This window comes from Anas platyrhynchos, chromosome Z (genome assembly GCF_047663525.1).
Source record: "Anas platyrhynchos isolate ZD024472 breed Pekin duck chromosome Z, IASCAAS_PekinDuck_T2T, whole genome shotgun sequence".
Taxonomy (NCBI): domain Eukaryota; kingdom Metazoa; phylum Chordata; class Aves; order Anseriformes; family Anatidae; genus Anas; species Anas platyrhynchos.
The window spans coordinates 1,473,954-1,495,144 of NC_092621.1; the positions used below are offsets into that span (position 1 = coordinate 1,473,954).

General features: G+C 42.7%; 1 protein-coding gene across 2 annotated transcripts in view; it reads right to left on the reverse strand.

The window, feature by feature from the left end:
- DCC (DCC netrin 1 receptor) overlaps positions 1 to 21,191 on the reverse strand; it is a 350,318-nt gene that overhangs the window by 22,173 nt on the left and 306,954 nt on the right. For both annotated transcript variants that reach the window (XM_072031260.1, XM_027446519.3), the window contains 5 exons: positions 19,430 to 19,537; positions 16,437 to 16,631; positions 12,501 to 12,533; positions 5,059 to 5,124; positions 3,928 to 4,090 (listed from right to left, as the gene is read on the reverse strand). In XM_072031260.1, the coding sequence (XP_071887361.1) occupies positions 3,928 to 4,090; positions 5,059 to 5,124; positions 12,501 to 12,533; positions 16,437 to 16,631; positions 19,430 to 19,537 (565 nt within the window). The remainder of the gene's footprint in view (positions 1 to 3,927; positions 4,091 to 5,058; positions 5,125 to 12,500; positions 12,534 to 16,436; positions 16,632 to 19,429; positions 19,538 to 21,191) is intronic.

A 21,191-nucleotide genomic window follows, 5' to 3' on the forward strand; every position in this document is an offset into this window, starting at 1 on the left:
AGTAAATAGGGGGGGTTATAATGAATGTGTCATTCCAAGCATAGCTACAAAACTGCTACGGCAATGATATCATTTAAAAATATATGCAGTGATCTAGCTCGGCTTGCATTGTTTGTTGTTTTTTTTTTTCTTTCCTGGCAAATTATTGATGCTCTGACAGCCCACGAGCAGCAAATTGAAGCGGAGCCAGGAAGGCAGATGAAAAGGTCATCAATAACAAATGAAAAGAAATCATCCCCGGGAAGGTTTGGTTTGTGCAACGTGAAAGTTGAGGTTCCTCTGAAAACGCATCTACCCCCCGGTCCCAGGGGGAGGCAGAAACCTCGCAGTGATGGGAGCATCCACATCGCCTTCAAATTTTGGCTGAAAACCACCAGAAACCGGTGCTTTGGAAGTTGAAGGTTTACATTGGGCTTCAAATTTAGCCCATTACCCATTTTCAAGGAGGCTGGAAGGGAAAACGTGATCTCAGGTGGCCGCCTTTCTCTTGCTGTTCAATTATTTCACAAGGCGAAACGCACCCAGCTCGCACGCCACGATATTTCTCTCCTAAGGATAGATGTAAAAATAGAGATCGGTTCTGCCCTTAAAATATACACCGTGCTCATGCAATTTTGAATGATGGTAGCAGGACTTAAGCTCTGCTTTCAAAAGAAATCAGCTCGCTGCAGGGAAAACTCTTTCTAGTTGTCTGTTTCCATAGGCTCCAGCACAGCAATGCCTGGGCAGGGACTTCAGTCGTTGTACAGCACACTCACACAGCTAAAAAGTGACAATATACACATTAAAAAAGATGATTTTCCACTAATACCGAGTGAGATTGCTCTTCATTTTGTAATTAATGTCAGAGAAAGAAGTTAAGTTTACAACAACTCCGTCTAGTTTAATTTTTAACAGTTTAAGACCTTCCCTATGTGAATATCTTGGGAATAAACTGTTATTTGGGAATAAACCGAAAAAATTAAATCCCGAAATAAGCTGAAATTAACCATTCTCAAACCAAACCCAAGCTTAACTGATGAGGCCAGCCAGCAGCAGCAGCACGGCCGCTAACTCATTAGCATCAGCCCTGCGGATGGGATGTGATGTTTGGACCCCTGCAGGCGAACAGCTTTTAGTGTCTGATTCGGGCCAATTATAGGACCGGGTGCTGAGCCGTGCGGTAGGCAGGGTTTCCATCCCCCTGCAGCTAGAGACAAATGCATCTAAAGGCTGCCCAGCAAGGCCTTTTCCAATTCACCTCGTTTGCCCTGAGAGCGCTGTAACTGCTCTAAGTCGGCTGCCTTTTGCCTTTCGGGCCGTATTAAAGGCAAGTCAACTGGTGTAAAAATCCTATTAAAAAAAAGAAAGAAAAAAAAAACAACGCATGAACAAATCGGGAATGCAAAACTGTTCTTTTTCCCTAAATCTCCCCCACTGTTTTCGAGTGGAACATCATTTCGTTTTGGCCTCTTTATTTCCTGCCAGGTGGCCTGAAAACCTCAGACCGGTCTCTCCCATCACCTGGCTCCATCACCCTCTGTCCCCATTAAAATCCCACCCTGTGCCACCCACACCCCAGGGGAAAAAACCGAGGCTCTTCAGGGGCTGCCAGCTCAATCCCATTTAACTTCAGGGTGGTGACACTTTGCTTAATGCCTTCCCAACCCTGTACGCATAATTCTACGGGACTCAAAGCAGTCTTAGCTGATTTTTTGTCATCTCTTTTTATGTTGATCCCTGCCCACCACACTAATTGCTTGGGCACTTGTTCAAGACTGCATTTCAAGTTTAATTGTTTAAATGTCCACAACCTGCAGCCCAGGCTCGGACAAGACGTCCACCCTCATCTTTTCTCCTATGCCGTACCCCAATGGCACCGGTCCTTGGGCTAATTGTTGTGACGTGTTTGACAAGTTTCCCATCTCGTAAAACCTTGAAAATGTTCCTGGGAGAAGCAGGTCCTGTGGTTTGAGAGCATATTGCATAAAGCGACTTCATCCTTTAAGATCCAACCCGCATTCACGAGCTGTGACCTGCCCTGCCCGGGCCAGGAGGGTATTTGGGGACAGCCTGATGGGTGACCCCATTACCCACCCTCCAAATAACCACATCAGCAGACACATGTGCTGGGGAGGATGTAATTATGGTGAAGGGATGAATCTCAGATCCTGCAGGAGCCCTTACTCACAGCTAAATTATTGCACCTGAATCTTTACCCGGTTTTTCCGCCCCCGTTTTTTTCCCCGTGTCAAATTGCTGTAGGGTTTGTGTATATTTCATTCTTCCCTCGGTGGCAGGGACAGAAAATACACGCTAAGCCACCGAGGGCAGTTAGCAAGTTGTTCTCTAGAATATGCTTTATTGTGCTTTCTTCAGCCAACTTTTAATTAACTGCAGAAATACGACTTGCTTCCACCGAAGGCTTACGGGAGATTATTCCATCACCTGCAAGTTTTCGCTCTGGGGAAGCACCGCGTTATCCAACAGGACTTGGCCTTTCCCCTCCCGGCAGTCCTTTTGTTCAGCGGTGATTTTATAATTTTAAAATAAGAAAAGCTGCTGCCTAAACTCCGGGTGTCGCAGGATGCGGCTCTCCAGGCAGGTCAGAAACAAATTCACACCAACAAACTCTGTTCTGAAGAAGCCCATTTTTTTTTTTTTAATTTTTTTTTTCCTGCTGCTCAAAAGTTCAGATCCGTCGTTTCACATTTATTTACTCCTTTTTCCTCGTTTTCGGGTCAGGAATGGCTGGCGTAGGGTCACTTGGGGCAGATCCACCTGCCCGTTTACACCTGGAGATGCTCAGAAGTTACACAGCAAATGCAAGTTTGCCACCTTCATATTTTTTAATTAAAAAGAGAGGAATAAACGCCTTCAAATGGAAAGTCTTCTCATATTTTTGGAGAAGATAAATCTCTGAACACCCCTGGTTCCTCCCATGGAGCTACCAAGGAGGTCGAGGCTGATTAATTCAGACCTGGGCATGTAAGTTTTGATGCTGGACAGACGAACCTCTCTATTTGTTTGTCTCTCTTGCCGATTCCCTCCTCCTTTTAAGAAACCCAGGAGAGCCACCCTTCTTTAAGCATCCACGCAAATCCATGTCATAAATTTGGTCTTGCTCTTGAAAAAAAAATACCACGACACCATTCTTGTGGCTAAACCATGTTTAAACTTCACTTTCTCATTGCCAGCATTTCACGAGAGTAGAATAATGAACCTTTTTGCTGAGTATTTTTCAATAAATTCAATGTATCAAACCCAGCTCTGTTTCGAAGCCACTCACCCCACCTCCAATTTCTCAGGAAACCTAAAAAAAGACGCTATTGTGCTTTATGCTTTTTTTTTAGCATTTTAGAAGAATCCTAAAGATTTTTCCCCTAAATTTTCTATTTTTTTTTTTTCCCGAGTATTTAAGAATTAGCTCGAGAAACAGTTGTTATTGCATTTTCCTGGAAGACTTCTGGCGACAGCCTGTCTGGGGAGGAGAGCATCCTCCCAAAGGTTACCGAGTGAGCAGGACTCTCTGTGGTCCTCAGCCGTGCAGGTGCAGAGCTGCGGAGCCAGCAAGTCTGCTAGCATCGCCAGGCACAGACAAACACTTTTTTTTCCCCCTTTAAATCAATGGGATTGATTCTTTCCTGTGTCTGAATTATACTTGGCAATGTAAACAACAGAGAGATGTGCCTGACAGGCTGATTTCTCCAGGCTGACCGCAGCGGGGGTGCTTATTCTTGCACCATGCAACCTGGGGGCAGGGAATATTCTCCACTCTTGAGTGATCTCCAAGCCCATACCTCCAAAAACTACAAAAGACCCATCCCCAAAATGCATTTTGGTCCCAAACTCCCCCTCTCTTCTATACGGAGGTCTTTTCCTGCATCTACTTTGAAGCATAACGGGTGTAATTCCCTTCTCCTTCTGCTCTGAGCTTTGCAAACGTACTTTCTCTGCTGTGCCGAGGAGCGCCTGGTGCAGATGACGGCCACCACCACCACCACCACCACGGTGATGACGCCGACGGTGACGACGATGATGACGAGGAGGTTGCTGTTCTTCTGGGGCGTGACGCTGCCGTGGGGAGGGTGCATCTGCCCGATGGGGGGCTCTGCAAGGACAACAAGGACAACGGCGGGCGATTAGTGGTGGATTTATTCCTCTCCCTCTTTAGGAGCCGCCCGTAAATCACAACAAGATGGAAAGCCTTTCGGGTGGCACCATGTGGTCTTAAAACCTTTGGTTTCAATGCAGCTGCAAGACTGGGATTGAAGACGCCACCACTTCTAGCATCAAGTCCTGGTCAAACTGACTTCGAGCACAGCTCCCTTGCTTCTATTTTTCCCCGTTACGTAGGGAATAGCCCATTTTATGCTTTTATAATAATTTTGGATTTTTGTGGCATCTTTTTGGCTTTACAATGGCCTAGTACAGAAATCCCAAAGATTTGCCTTTCTTTTTCATTTCCATGCTGACTAAAAGGCACCGAAAGAAGACATCACATAAAACAATACAGTGAATATCAAGAAAAACAACAAATCTTCCTTCCCCAGCCTTTACTGCAGGTCCTGGAAGTTCTCTTTACATCTCAAAAGTATTTTTTCCTGTAATTATGATGAAGTATTTTATATTTTATATATATTAGGAAGAGCAGGAGCTAAGCCCACAGCAAACTAGGACAGGAGAAGGTAAGGACACTTAGCATTCCTTCCTTGTCTTGGCCGAGGAAAATAATCAGTCTGAGTTAATCAGCTATGTGCCTCGTAATTATTTTGTATTTGGAACCTCACTTGGTAGCGCATTTCAGGGAACCGTGCCTGTTGTTTCATTCAATAACGGGAGGTGACAAGGCTTTGTTAGGTACTGGAGGTGGGCTCGGGAATATAAAGTCATTGATTGTGCACCTCCACCCCAGCTGGCAATGATTAGGTCCAGTTAATTAGCCTTAATCCACAGGGTTTATCCTTGTTTCTTCCTATTTTAGGGCAGAACTAATTAACAAAGAAACGCTGTTTTCCACAGAAAGATGAAATGGAAATGTGAGAATGGAAAATGTCATCGGAGGGAGCCTGCATTTACCGTTCAGGCTGCTTCTGTCAATCAGGTTGGTGTCCACCGACCAGTAGGAGCCATCGCCGTGACGACCTGTTGATGGAAAAAATGATGGAAATGTAACTCCACAACTGTTTCACTGTTTCTGTTTTCTCAAAATTGCCTATTTTCTAACTCTTAAGATAAGAAAAAAAAAAAAAAAGAAGGAATATGATTATTATTCTAAAAATATTTTGGCTGCTGAGGGAATAGTTGCACTCCAAATTAACGGAGTAAAATTTCAGGTGTTCATCTTCTCACCTCCTTAATTTTGTCCCTTCTCCTTCCAACGACCACCATCTCCATCCGATCTCTTGGGGGATTCAGCCCCCAAAAAAACAACATTTTCTCACTTTCCTGCAGTTGTTTGTTGCTGCTGCGTTAAACAACTGTCATAATTCCCCTCCAGAGGTACTCGTGTTTCTGTGGGCTGTGAAGGAATTGATGTGCATAACTTTGTCTACCAATTTGGCAAGTATTTTGTGATGAATGGCCCTAAATAAATGTAAGATGATTATCATCAGAAGAGACTTCAGCGTAATCATCTTTTCAATCAGCGTAATTGCACAGCTACAACAACTTGATCCCGAGAAAACAAGGTTGCAAAATGTTTAGCTGTAAAAACAGGCAAAATAGAGATAAATGTAAGATATATAGTAATTCTGTTTACCACGATGACACTCTCCAGCAGTCATACTCGCCGTACTACACTGCTACCTGTGAATACGTTGTGACACCGGGGTTATATTGTGCTTAGGAACCTGGGTATCTCAACGGGAGGCTGCTAAACATTGCTATTTTTGATACTTAGCCCACACTGACGGATCTTAGAGGGAGCTTAACACATTCAAAAATTCAATCTGGATATTGGGAACTTCAAAAAAAAAAAAAAAAACTAACCTGCACGCCTGACTCAAAGTTCAGTACTTTTTGAATTAGCAGAAGAGCACTTTTCAAGGCATTATGCATCACATTTTTATTGTATAAATATTTGTGTAAACAGCTGCCCGTTTCAGTTTTCCTGTTTTTTCTGAATTTAAGGGCTATGTTCCTGGGGAAAAGCAGCACTCGGTGTGATGGGTGTCCTGGAGAGCTCACCCTGGCCTGGAGACCCTGCCCTGGGAAGGGACCAGCAATGGAGACACAGCAACCTCTCAACCAGGCTACACTGAGCATATCCAGGAGGGCTTGGCGGCTAGAAACATTTCCAAAATTCTTTAAAGATTGAATTTAGGTTATTTCAGCTTTGTTCTGCTACTAAGACATTATTTGGAATAACGTGCTTTGGAATAACGTGCCCTGTGCTTAGCATTGCCGTCACTCTCCATGGCACCAGTGGGCTTCCCATTTTATGGAAGACAAGTCCAAAACTCCTGCTCCACTGAATTTGGATGTAAACCCTCCTTGCCAACCAGAAAGACACTTATAATGTCAAAATAAATCAACAGGTATGTCTAGATCCCTTTTTTTTGGTCAGACCATGGACCAACTCTTTGACTTCCACCATTTTCCAGTGGAGCTTTTTTCCTTCATGTTACTCAAGGTTTTTGGAACAAAGCATTGTAAAATCTTGAATAACGAGCTGCTTTTTCCAGAACTGCTTTTTTTCAAACTTGCTTTTCCTACTTTTTTTTTTTTTAAATGAGTTTTAGTATGCTTTCTGAGGTACTAAAACCTAAATCCATTCGATCCTACATATTCTTTCTCATCTCTCACTCCTCCATTTCACTTCTGTCTTTCAAATGTTTCAGTTACTCAAGTATTTTTTCTGAAAAAACAAGTGCTTTTTCCATGACCATTATATTCAATAACCATTTCGACTTGATCATGTCAAGGCAAAAAAAAAAATCAAGACGTCTGTGACTACAGCAGATCCTCATCCTCCCAGGTCTCCAGCACCTGGAAAGGGGTCAGAAATTCTGTTGGGATAATAACATAAATCTTTTTCCTCTTGCATTTTGCCATAAACAGTCCAAAAATACTGAGAAAATAAGCTGAGCAATGTTCTCGTATGAGAAAGCAGAGACTAATCGATGTTTCCTGCCTCCCCAGGTATCCCTTGAAGAATTTATTCCTGAAGAAGGATATCAGGCCAGCCTGGGATGTGCAGTGCTGCGGGGGCATTGGGAAAACCTATTTTTGAAGGCCCCTGTCTCCCCCCATTGACCACACTATGTGGCAGACCTCGAGACATTCAGCTTTGAGCACTGAAGTTCTGCATCCATCATGATTTAAACAACTCAGAGCACAAGGATTTGTGTCTTCTTGTCTTCCCATCTACAGCCAGCACCAGGTAATGAAGGAGACAAAACATTGTGCTAGCAAGAGCTGAAGAGCTCGAAGAAGGCAGAAATATTTTTAAGTTTGCTTTTTCAGCGTGTATAAGCTGGCAGACTTCTGGGAAGGACCCTGGGGTTTGGGCAGAAAGGCACAATTAGATGAACAGATACCACATTTCCTCTCGAATTTCTACTTCTGCTTTTTCAAGGTGCCTCCTGAGGTAGCTGTCTCAGCGACGTCTCAGCATAGCAGGAAACGCAACCATTATGCAGGAATAACCCTCCTTATAATTTCAAGCATGTCTTCTGAGATCCCTCCTTGCAGATGCTTTCCATGTTTTTGACCTTAAGAAAGTTTTTGGTTTTGTTTTTCTTTCTTTCTTTCCTCAGAAGAGGTTCTTCTGATAAATGGGATACTTTTTATTGCTTCTCCTAGTAGCAAAGAGCATTGCAGACTGCTGCATTATTTGTTTAGGAAGCAGCTCTTTGAAAAAAGATCTGAATAGCTCATCCTTTCACTGATGCTACTCCCAGAGTTTGCAAAATAGCTTCAGAGCCAAAAGCCCGAGGCCGTCAAAGGAAATAAAGAGGCAAACTGAACACCTTCTGCTGTCACTGAGTGAGACAACGTGGCTTTTCGGGGCCTGGTATCAGGCTATAAATGTACTGGCAGCTGTTTTCACACAGGAAAACACATGAAAAATGCACATTAAGAGTTTCCAGCCCACCACCACCGAGCACAGGAAGGTTTCAAGCAGGTGAAGAGCAACACGGCTGCCCAAGTCCAGCACGGTAGAGACTGAACTACAGACAGCCAAATTCCACGCTTGACTGGACAGTGCTTCAGCTCTGAGAGCTGAAACAATTAGTGTGCTGTTTACTCATGAGATGAAGAGCACCGAGGTGTAAAACTGCAGGTGTGCCACCACACAACTGGCCTTCGGTCCCTCTTCGGGAGAAGCAAAATCCCCCAAAGTCCCCGCACCGCCTGGGAACCCTGCAACGGGCCTTCAGGCCGTGTGAAGGACAATGCAGGCCTCCATTTTCCTTGGGATTTGGAAGCACAGCTGTAGATTTGTAGATTTTCTTGGGATTTGGAAACACAACTGCCTGTCATGATCTTCTCCATGGACTTTTGTGGAGCTTGGTATGGCCACAGGCCCTGCTCCGGGCATGGGGAGTTGGAGGCCTCCTGTAGGCCTCACCATGGCGGCAAGTGCTGAAGCTCAATCTTAAATCTCCAGTTTATGGTTATAAAGAGGAACGTCATATATATAAAAAACTCATGTCTATATTCCATAAGTACATTCCATTCCATACACAATTCATCTGGATAGTTTATAATGGTCCATTTCACGGAATATATTTTTTTTTGGAAAAAAAAAAAAAATCAAAATATACTGAAATTTCCTAAGATAATAAAAAATATTTGTTCAAAATTGGGCATGTTTCCTTTTATCAGAATTTCCAGGGGATGCTATGAAACAGCTGTAGTCCAAAGGCAGAAATCAGCTTTTTGCTCTTTCACAGATCTAATTCCGATGGCCACACATTCCTGTTTACAAGTCCTATATTGACAAAATTGGGACTAAATTTAATATGGGTTTAGCAAATGAAAACCGGGGCAAGATAAAACAGAGTGAATTAATCTCTTCTTCACCCAGTTTGCCTCTAAATTCCAGATCAAAATCATAAACAGAGTTTGTAAGACTTAAGGAAGACTTGACAATAGCTCCTAAGAAAGCAGCTGGCCTTCTCCTACATACACAAAATTTGTGATAAAAATTCTCTCTTGAGCATCTGAAACTGTGATTTTTATGCTTACTTTCATATTATCACTTCTGCTGCCTTTATGATGGCCAAAAACCATTGAAGTTCTCCCCAGATTGTGCTCTCTGCCCCATCTCCTTTACCTCGTGCAGGCCCCTCAAGGCTACACTGCCTCGTGTCCTGAAACCCCGGGGTTTTTGCCCAAAACCCCCCACTTGTCCCACAGCCTCCAGCTCTGCTCTGCTGCCACAGAAGTGCCTTTTTCTCCCTGAACTTCACAGCCACGTGCTGGTGTCGGAGATGGATGACCTACCAGAGTTAATTCGTGTCACTCAATACGAATTGCATTTGTGGCAGAGACGGCCCCCAAGGGCCTTGTCCAAAGCACGGAGTAATTTAAAAGGCTATCGCTGACTTCAGTGAGCGTCGCTTCAGACCCGGCATGATTAAAGTATTAGCTTTGATTATTTCTGAGGCAAACGAGCTTTTAGGAAATCTGACTTTGTTTATCTCGCTGCTCGCAGTACAGTTACAGTGAGACCTGGCCCCGGTGACTCGTCTTTAATAGAGTTGCCTGCAGATCGAGTGAGGGCCTCGGACTTTCTCTTATAAGAATTCATCACGGAGGTCATTGAAAAGTGGACGCTGAATTTAGATATCAACAAGCCTAGGAAACAAACCACAAAAGGCTGAGACTTCCTTCTTCTATACTACAGCCTTAAAGAACTGCAATGAAGTTTATTTCACCTACCCAGACAAAAGGCAGGATTTATGTCCAGGTAACACCAAGAGGGACTGATCATGTTTAACTCATGTTGTGCATGCTTGCTATCTGCTAAACCCAGCAAGAAGGTTTAATTTTTGTAACTTAACATGGCCAGGAGGCGGCTTTCCTGCAGGGAGAGGGCAGGGTGACCAGAGGTGGACGGGGTTGAGCAGCCAGGACACAATTTCTATCACCTTAATTTCACTCCCTGCTAATCCTACTGCTTTCCCAATTATAGAAAGCCATTGTAGCTCTCATACCTATAGGTATCTATAAGTGCAGTATCTATAAGAAGCACGATAACAGCTATTTTGCTATTGTAATCAACCATGAGCCATCCAGCATGCATTTAGTAACCACCCTACACGCTGAAGGCTGTGTATCATTTTGTATCTCGAAATGATCTTTAAAAAATGCAGAAACAGGTCTTAACATTACTTTATCTAACCACCGTGACACCGTGTAATTTATTATTTTCAAGTGAATAACAAATCACGGTTGTATTTTAAGCACCATGCAGGCTGAGACTCTGAGCAGCTGGCTGGGAGAGGAACAGCTCCCCCCAAATGTTTAAAGCAATGAACTGGAGCTTCTGCAGGCTGCACCCTTCTGCAGGCTTCGAGACTTTAGCAAGGGTCACAGCTTCCCCAGAGGAGCAGGATGCACAAAAGGGAAATGGCCCAGAACTCCTTCTCTGCAGTCACTCGAGGAATATGTGCTCGCTTGCCATATGCAGAGTGAACCTGTCATGCTTATTCCCTTCTCCCCATTAATTACACCGCAGCACACGAAGGGACAGGCAGGTGTCTCTGCAGAGAATCTGATTTCGTTAATCCCCGTGGCGGAGGTAAGATCACACTTCTGTGGAACAGAAAAATGCTTTGCCACTTTTTCTGTGGTTTTCTACCCACAAGCATCCGAAAACCTCTGACTTTTCTGCAGCATTACAGGGAATGAAGCAAGCAGAAAGTCAGGAGCAAGGCACTGCTTCTACTGACACCAGTTTCATGGGCAGAAGATTTGGGGCAAGTACAGAGAAATAACGGAAGATGGATAGAAGAGTGGCTGTGCTACAATAGCTGCACAAAGCTATGGTGCTGTGACAGCGAGGGCAGAGCTGGGAGCTCAGAGGCTGCCTGCCAGAGGCTCTTTTTCGAGGCTTTGCCTCTCGAAATCACAACCAGCTGCAATGGGAGATGCTCCATGTGTTGTGCCACAAGGTCATTAAATAGCACTCAAGCAGCAGTACAGCTATGATGAAAGAGGGAAGAACTAAAACAAACACAACAAACTCAATTTTCCTTCTAGCCTTCCTTTTTCCCCCATTTTTTTAAAAAAGTGACGCTCTTTCAATCCTGCTTTACCAGGTGATACTTTGTGCTGAAGCCTCTCCTAAGTTTTCTGAGCCTGCCTGAATATATTTTAAATGCAAATTCGAGAAAAATATATTGATAATTTACTTTCAGGCTTCTTTGCAACCTAACACATTTACCTTTTAAAAGCAGTTTTTATCTATTCAAAGCTGACATTTTCAATTTGTGTGTGCTGTGGTGCAATAAATCATACCGAGCAAAACCAGCTTTTAATTTTATAATTTCGATACTTCTTTCTGCCTTTACGGAGAAGATTATGTGCTGAAATTAGACATCGAATTTCCCAAATTGGCTGAGAGTGGGTCTCGCCTGCGGGGATGTGCTGCCTTGTTGGTACCTGGTGCATGGTGAAACCCTCGTGAAGAAATAGGGTAACTCCCATGGGTGTTCCAGCTTGAAGCCCTAAATAATGCTCTCGTTTCCACCAGGAATTTCCATGTTTCAAATTAATGTAATTCATTAAATCGGGGTATGATGGCAGCTGGTAAGTAAAGCTAGGATTTGAGGTTGATCTCTCACTTTGCCTTTGACATGAGCATAAAGTGAGAGTTCAAACCAAACGCACCTCCCAGCATCACCTCCAAGTTCTCCCAACGTCCCCATGACCGTTTCCTTGGGCAGATGTCACAGAAATGTATGATCTTCTGGGTATAATTGAAATAAATACTTACGAATAAACAGGTCTAGAGGAAAAAATGAAAAATATCCTAGCAACACACTTTCCAAGTACTGAAAAGGGGATAGGAGCAGAGGAGCTGTGACTAATCAGACACATTCGTATTTGGCAAACATAATGATAATGCCTTGAAAAGTTGACTAAACTTTGCTATTATTAAACGAGAGCTGCTGTTTTGAGGGTAAAGATGATTTATGATTTCTCACCGTGAGCCTTCTGAACTTTAATCTATAGCCCACAAAAGGGTGCAGGAAGAGCCAGGGAATTATGCCGAGCTTAATTATATTTAACGTGAATTATTCAGAAGTGCAGCAGAGAGACTAAAAATTTATTTCATACAAAGCAGCTTGACATTTTAATTGGTCCTTCAGAAAAGAGACAAAACAATTTCCTCTCCCGAAAATTTACATCTTCCCCATCAAAGCAGCAGCCTCAGCCGAGCAGAACTTCATTAACAAGATTAATTAGCGCGCCGGCGCCTGCCTCCTCAGGTGTGCAGCCCAGGTGAAAGGCGGCGGTGCGGCGGGGATGTCGGGAATGAAGGCGACAGATTGAGGGCACCGTACCTTGGTCATTGGCCATTTTGTCGGGGTGCTCAACTGCAAGAAAGAGACAACGTCGTTAGAGCCGGGCCGCTGGCAAAGCGAAAACCCCAGAGCAAAGCATCCCCAAGCAGGCAGCGCGGGGGGGAAGGAGGTTTTTTTAGCCTTCCCTTTTCTCAAAGAGCCCCATGCTCCACATCAAATATTTGCACAAAGTTTTTACAAAGGTGAAAACTTGCCCCCGGTATTTTCTCGTTCTCTCGTTCTTTGACATGCCATCATAATCTGGGAAGTTTAATTAAGCAAGAAAGGAAAGAGAGAAAGAGGCAGAGAAGAGAAACTCCGGTTCTTTGAATAATTATGGCCAAATCACCTGCAAGCTGAACGCTCAGCTTGACGCATATTATCATTGTTTCAGCCTTCTACAAAAGACTTTAAAAGTATTTACATGTTTTTGCATAATAACCATAAAAGATAGCGTGATCTGAAGTGTGCTCGACAAGACTTCAAATTTCAATAGATACATTAAAAGCCTTCCTTTTCCAGCTTCCCTTGGCTACATGAAGAGCTAGGAGCATTAACCGGTCCTCTGCTTAATGAATATGCAAAAATATTAAATGCGGGAAATTGGGGGAAAAAATGTCATTTGGTGCATGAAGCTGCAAGTTTGATCATGACCACCTGCAGGTGCAGGGCATGCTGAACCCCTCACTGCTAAAAATGTCTCTGAAACCTCTGCTAGATCGTGGGTTTGTGCTAGGGAACGATGACGGTGCTGAACTAGCAGCAGTTTGCATCCAACCTGTCCCCCAGATGGCCACATCCATATTCTCTCCATATGTGGGAGGGGGAAGAGCTCCTTCAATGACCCCCAAACCCGTTAGAGGGCACTGCAGGGCTGGGAATGGTGCCCCACAGGCCCATGGGCAGCCCCTGAGGTTTTGGGGCTCCGGTTTTAATTAAAGCAGCTCAGCCTGGTTGTAAATGCTGGCCGGAATCCAGAAGAGGTGCAGCTCAGCAGAAGAAAGCACACCTCTAAGATTTCCTTCTTTCTGCAACAGAGGAGAACACTCACTGACAAATTATTTAAAAGACCGAAGAAATCCTCCCTCCTCTCTGCCTGTCACGGGTTCATTCATTCCCCCTGCAGCTATCACATTTCACTGGGCAGTGGCAAAGAAATTTCGGGTTGTGTTTACTTATTTCTACTCAGTGAATTGCTGAAAATGATTCGTTTATGCACCATCAAGCAATGTAACACCGAGACGGTCTCTGTTCTCTGCCACAGACGTGTGTATAATATTTATTGAAATTATCCAGGTATTTTCCCACTAAGGAGTAAGAAAAATCCCAGTAATGACTTCAAGTTTGGGCCCAGGTTACCCAGTCAGAAAGCTGTGGGGTGTTTCATCACATTTTATCCATCTTCCAGGCTCCTTATAATGTTTGCATCAGACTCTTCATGCATGCAGCGATAAATTTAGCCAGCCAGAGCATAAAAAAGCAGATCCTCGAGTGATGTAAACTGTCACAGATTGATTGAAGTTCACGGTGTAACGGCGATTCCCATAAGCTAAGGATTTGCCATTTGCCTGGGTGTTATCATCAGTGGAGCCGAGGTGGAAGAACATAAACTCATTGCTCCGTGGGAGCGTTATTTACTACTAAACACACCTATTTCTCACAGCCCACTACGTTTTCATTAGTAAAGGGAAGTCACTACAAATACTTACATGGCAACGGCCTGGTTTCCTTGGAGGAACATTATAATATATGAAATCAGATGTTGGGTGACTTAGTGGATCTTTGCTGCTTTTTTCCGTTCTTCACGGCTTAAAACTTTCTCTGATCAGGACATATATTTGCCATCAGAGCACACATTCCCATATGGTGCCTACACCTCTTCTGTTAATAATCATTAAGGGCAGGAAACCAACGTTTCTGCATAATTCAGAACGCACTCAAGACTTCAGAAAGTCTTTTCACCTCAAGTGCAGAGATATATTTGTCAAAAAAAAAAACCAGCTGAATATTATTGAACATGACATGTTTAGGGTGGTTATCATTAAATATTCATGGCAGGGTATTAGACATAGTCCTCGTAGGCAATTACGAGATGCAACAAATGTATAAATTCATCTTTTTGGTATCTGTTGATGCTGTCTGATCCAGAATTCATTTCCCAAATGAGTTTTATGGTACTTTGTGTAAACATTACAAAATAGGGGGTATCTAGTACATTAATCTTTCAGTTTACTTAGATATCCGAGTCTCTATATCTTTTGATATCTCATTAGTCGGTGGTTATTATATTTTGATGCCTCGACTCAGCCTAACAGCCTTCTGCTTGGCACAAATTGCGAGCATGAAATTAAGTTGGCACCATCCTCCTGATGGAGATGAAGCACCCACAAAGTGCTATCTCTTCACGTTTCATGGCAGTGGAGAATGAATAATCACGATCTTACCCGTAATTCATTCAGAGGGAAACACGACTTGGACAAGGAAGTCCTGCAAACCTGGGCTGGCTGCGATAAGCTCCGAACAAATTGGTACAATTTTTTTCCTTTTTTTTTTTTTCCTTTCTGACTCGTGCTAATTCATGAAAACTGTTGTATGAGCCTTTTCACTCCCGGCCTGAATGGTCGGCAGCACGCTTCGTAGACACTGATAGCAGCGAAGCAGAAAGGGCGAGCTCTCTGCCAGGGCTGCCGAGGACACTGCCTCATTCATCCGAATCCCTCCTTCATGGGAAGTGCCAGGCACCCGCTGGACATGGAAGATGAACTCGAATATGAGCTCTTGCCCAACAGGAAAATAAAAATAAAAGGAGAGATGGAGGGATTGCACGTCACCCCTTTTGTTCAGTCATTTCATTTAGGTTTTATACAGCCCGCGTTAACTGAAGTCACTTATAACTGATTAAAAAGAGGTTTGAACTTGAATGCTAATTCCCAGGCTTTTGTGTACAGCTTTCATTCTGAATTTCCCTCTAACCCTGACTTCGCAGGTCCAGCCTAAATCCACTTCCAATTCCCTTCTGCCAAGATGTTATTTTTATGTGCAAACCCCTGGATTTCCTCCAGCAGATAGAGCACTGAAGTGCTCTCACACGCCACGCTTCTTTCCTGGAACAGGTTTGCTGTTTATGCCGTTCGACTTTTTCATTAATTATACCTCTTTTCAGAAGTAATTTCGTACCGTTGTGCAAATCGGTGAGTGACAGTTAAAATAGAAGGAGCAGAGCTGCTGCAAACATCCCGCTCCCCCCTCACAGCAGTGTTGCTTACACCTTCATATCGAATCATTTCTGGGGAGATGATGTCCTCAAGGGAGGACAGAAGAGGAATATCTCACTGTGCTAATTAAAAATCGAGCTGGCTACGAGTCCTTTTGCTCTCATAAACACAGTGGCCTGGTTAAAACATGCACCAGCCAAAAAAATTGGGTGCCCCTGCTTTGCCGGTCACTAGCGGGGAGAGATCCAGCAGTGATTTCTGTTGTTAATAGCAGGCACTGAAAAATATCTGGGACAATTTTCCCCATGCGAAGTCAGATTGCATCTCAGTTTGCTGAGATTTTTTAATTCTAATCGTGTGTGCCTGCTCTGTTGATAGGAGTGAGTCATTGCCAGCTCCTACAGTCACCTGAGGATCCCAAAAGAAAAGGTAGGTCCCTGGAGAAATCCAGGCACATCCAATTAGCTCTACCATTGATGGGTGGAAGTTAGGTGGTGTCAGAGCGCTCTCCCCAAGTTGATTGAATTTAAAACTACAGTTACTGACTCATTATGTGGTTTACTCTTGTCAACGACCATATGCAGCGGTTGGCTTTCATCTCTCAATAATAGTTTCAAGTGGTAGGAGTTCTTCTGGCTGCCGTGGAATTAATTGCAAAGCTCCCACGGAGCCAGAAGAAAAATGGAGCTATCATAAATATCAGGATGACATAGATCCAAACCTTTCAGCGTCCGGAAGAAAACGGGATCGGAGAGAGGCCCCACTCCCTTTGCGTTGCGGGCTTGGATTCGGAAGTAGTAGACGGTGTCCAGGCTGAGATCCATGATCTGGTGGGTGAGCCGGTCCCCGCTGATGGACTCCATCACCCAGTCGTCGATGGGAGCATTCTTGTCCAGGGTGTAGAAGAGGATGTAAGCTGAAAAAAAAACCAGCCTCTCGGTTAGTGCTTCCTCTGCAACGTCCGTGTAAAATGTAGATTGATTAAAAACTATTATTTTCTTTTTAAAAGCAGCAACAGTGGGTGTCTGATCAAAATAGCTTCAAAGGAGGCTACGACAATTAATTCGTATTTGTCTATTTTTACTCCAAAACAACAATTACAGCATTCTCTGCAAGAGATACGGGTTGAACAAATATAAAAATAGGTAGCACACACTAAACTGCTCTGTTATGAGCACATTTCTCAAGTACAGGTGCACCATTCAGTCTGATAAATGCCATAAACCATACAATGTAAGTCTTTAGGGTTTCAGTGCTGAAATAAAATGAAATGGCTTTAATGATGCACATCAAGTACTGGGTGCTCACGGGAAGCCATGTAATATTTCCTGGCACATCTAGGGGAAGTATTTTTGGGAAAAGAATGAAGAACTCAAACTCAGACTTTGGGTAACTGGGGCATTGCAATTACTGCTTAGGATTGAATAAAACTTAAAAATTTTAGGATTTAGGGAGCAGAAATAGCAGTGTTAGGAAACAATGGAAGTTTGGAGGAAGAACCTTCTTGGCAAATGATATTCTGGAGATAAAAAAAAGAGCCTGGAAATAAGGCTGAGAGGTAAAGCATGCCCTATGTGATAACCCAGCCTCAGCCGGGTGAACTGCAATACCAGGCTCAGCCTAACTTTGAAAAAATATATTTTTTTTCGTCTTTTTTTTCCTTCTTTTCCCCTCTTTTGTCCATGGCACTCTAGTAGCATGCAAAGAGGTACGATCTGATTTTGGTCTTATATATCAGCACCACAGGAGTGAGCTTCTGGAGTGCAGAGAGCCCAGGTGAATCTTCTGGACTTCATTTTGGTGCTAGGGATCCAAAGTTACTTAAAAAACAGTGTAAAGTTTATCATCACTACTCCTCTATTTTATTTTTTCTGAAATAAAGATGCTTTTCGAAGCTCTCATCCCATAGGAATGATTATGCTGGTCAGGGACAAATGGCACCAGGATGGAAATGAGAATATTTGGTGTATTTTTTTTTTCTATTTTTTTTTTCTTTGCTTGTTTACATCATGGGGTATTATTTATAGACTTGTAGCTTGTGGTTACTAAGCAGTTTCTCCGATCATGGTGTTTGGTTTCATACATATCAAGATATGATAGCCAAGTTTCTCAAATTAACACAAATACATAGCTCAAACATTTCTAGGGATGAAGGTATGGCTGTTAGACATTTCTACTCTCTGCAAGGAGTTGCTTCCTCTGCTTGAAAAGTCTACGAAAAATGTAGGCACAGATGCTGTAAAAAATCTTTATGAGAGTCGTTCTTCAACCAAGCACTACAAGAAAGAAACTTGTGCTTGGGCGTCAAGGGACCCCAGCTACTCTCAGGTCCGAATGCTGCTTTTGATGGAAAAACTCCACGAAAGGTGCTACCGCCAAACCATTTCACAATTTAAAAGTCAGGAAAGCTTTTTATTTATTTATTATTTTCGTCTTTTAGCCAGTGGGGATTCAGGAGCGTTAGCACTCAGGTGTTGTCCAGCAGAATCATCAGTTATCCTCTCTAAGGACCGAACTGGGTTAATGTAAACAGAGCCATTTCCCCAAAACATCCTCCCTTCAGACACGGTCACAGCCGATAAACTTCGGATAATGGAGGCTGAAATTATAAGATAATCATAATACTATGGAGGCTGAAATTACACACAGCTATGCGAGTCTAACCTGAGAATCCGTATTGCTTGGCAACGTCCAAAGAGAAATAGATCCTGATTTTATCGGTAATATAAAGTGGGATGCTTCCCTGGTGTAACTCACCTTCCTCTGATGCCAACGAAGCCCTGCTGAGTTACAACTGGTGAAAATCTGACCCAGTGCTCCTCACATCTAATTGCTCACACAGGGCATCGTGCTGAAGCCTTCTCGCTCTTCCATTTATATTTCTGAGGGCTTCAGAAGTGTGTAGCTGGGTTATTGGTAGGAACGCACACTTTCTTCCACGTGAAAATGCGTTCTAGAGCTGGTGTAAACCGATTGTTTGGGGTAATGAGGCCATAATGTGCACATTTTTGTAGTTGAACAATATTTCTCCCAATAATTATATGCCTCTGAGATGTCTATTAGCAGCCTAAAGTGATCATTTAAATGCAAAATCTCAGATAGAGCTCTACTGTATTTTTCACCCTAAATTAACGTTAAAGGCTTCTAATGGATGTCTTAATTAGGCACTAAGGTTATACGCAACATTTTGGAAAATAAAATCTGTCACTGTGAAGCATCCATTAAGTTCAGTTCTTGTCAGTCAATATTAAGTCATTTTTTTTTTTCCAGATCATCATCGCCTTAAATTGTTATTGTAAAGTGAAATATCTCCCAATAAATTCTCCCATTGTGTGCTGAAACAAGCAACCTACCATTAGGTATATTATGTATCACATTATTGCCAAACAAAGTACTTATTATTCGTCATTTCTAATTATCACTGAGCAGCATGTACCACAAAACCTTTGCTGAGAGGGCTGCATTTTTAACTTAAATCACTGTTCTTAGCATTTTAAATGAATATTTGCATCCTGCAAGTGATCTTGCAGTGTCTCTAACGTTGCCTCGACTCCTAGACCAAGTTGGCTGATAAAAGTAAGAGAAAATAACATCAGATCAGATAGGATTCTGGGAAAAAACACAGATGTTTCTACTAAAAATAGGGGAATGAAAGCAACGTGCAATCAGAACAGTAAAAGGGAAAGGAGAGTAGAGGGTAATGCAAATGTGTACCGGTAATTTTCCCATTGGCTTCTAATGGTGGCTGCCAGCTGACAATGACGGCTCGGGGCTTCCCTTCCCGTGTAATGACTGTCAAGTCCTTGGGTGCAGAGGTTGGAGCTGAAAAGAATGAAAAAAAATTGAAAGCAACGGAATGAAAATAATGAACACCGAGCAGGTGGTCTCACAACGTTTGCATCAGTCGAATTTTTCAAGAACGGGATCCAAAAACAACCAAGAAATGCATCCATTGGAAAAAAAATAAAATTGTTGTCATTGATAAATTATTAAGCAGGTGACTGCTCACCTGTTGTTTGCTGGAAGAGTCTTTCTCCCCATGAAGTAGACAAGCCACAGATCTTAGATCTAGATCACAGCTCTTAGAGAAGTCTTTTAAACCGATGCAATGCCCAGCATGATGCAAGCTCCCTCATCACTAAAGAAGACTGCATTATTATTGTCACTATTATTATTATTGCTAATATTATTTATTATTAATATTATGATTTCTATCATTAATACTATTATGTTCTAGGAGGGTTGTGTTGTATTTAAAGGGTCTGCAGTTTAAAAACAGAGGACTAGAAGAAACATCTTGGACCACCTCGCTATGCCAGGGAATTTGCAAGAGACAACCTTTTCTGTAAACTAGCCTCATTTGATTTTCAAAGCAAAATTTTCCTTCTTTTTACTTTTGCTGTGTTTGATCTGCAATATTCTCCATCTAAACGATTCTATTTCTCCCTAAATGCATCCATCAACCTGTGTGGAAACAACGTCTTTCTCTTAAATACTGTTTTCCTTTCTCTGATATTAACTTCCTTGACATGCTTTCATGGACTAATTCTTTCCCTTTTCGGGCTTTTTGTCATTTGGGAGGTTAAACTCGTAAAGCTTGTTCTTAAAGCCTCCTCCCATAGCATAGGTTTTCCATTCTGGTTTTCGCCACGTGAGTCCCTTTGAGTGGCTGAAGCTGAGCTCTGCTTTCAGCAGATTGTGAACAGAAGATATCATGAGAAAAATCAAAGCTTTAGATGTTTCCCTTAGCACTCATTAACACCCCTCGCATCAGCAAGACTTGTGTAGGCAGAGCTGGGGATGGATCTTGGCTCCGAGAGTTGCTTTTGAATTATGGGCATAGCAATTCTCTCTAGCCTGTGGTAGTAATCTCTAGTGGCTTCTGTATCGATGCTGATATGTACATTCTTTAATATCATTACGGGAAATTCAACATGCGGCATGGGTACAAAATAGGCAATAAAGATCAGCAGTGCAGGATGCCCTTAATTAACAGAGCCGCTCCATCAAGCTCAGATAATTGCATTGCGATCACATGGGAAAATCTAAGGACACATATATTCCCTCTGATTTTCCCTTTGTTAATTAACTGGCGTGCACTGTGGTTTTCATTAAAAAAAAGAAAACACACACAAAAAAAAACAACAAAAACCAAAAGCCAGATCAATATTTACCAGCAGACTTCATTTGGTGGCTGCTGGTAGAAGCTGGTTTATATCGGTTTTATTTAGAGTGTGTTGAAGACCACTACTCAACCTAAGGAAAAAATTGCTTTCTGAATGGCCCTGTGGTTGCTTAGTTATAACACAACCATTTAGCTCTTGAATCCAGAAGGTCCTGTGTTAGATAGAAGCCGTCTTTGAGCCCTTTTTACAAAAAGGACAAGGTGGGAACTCGTAAACTTGAGACAAAGTCACAAAGTACTTCCTAAATGAAAATTTTAATTTTCAAATTTTAATTATCTAGTAATAACAGA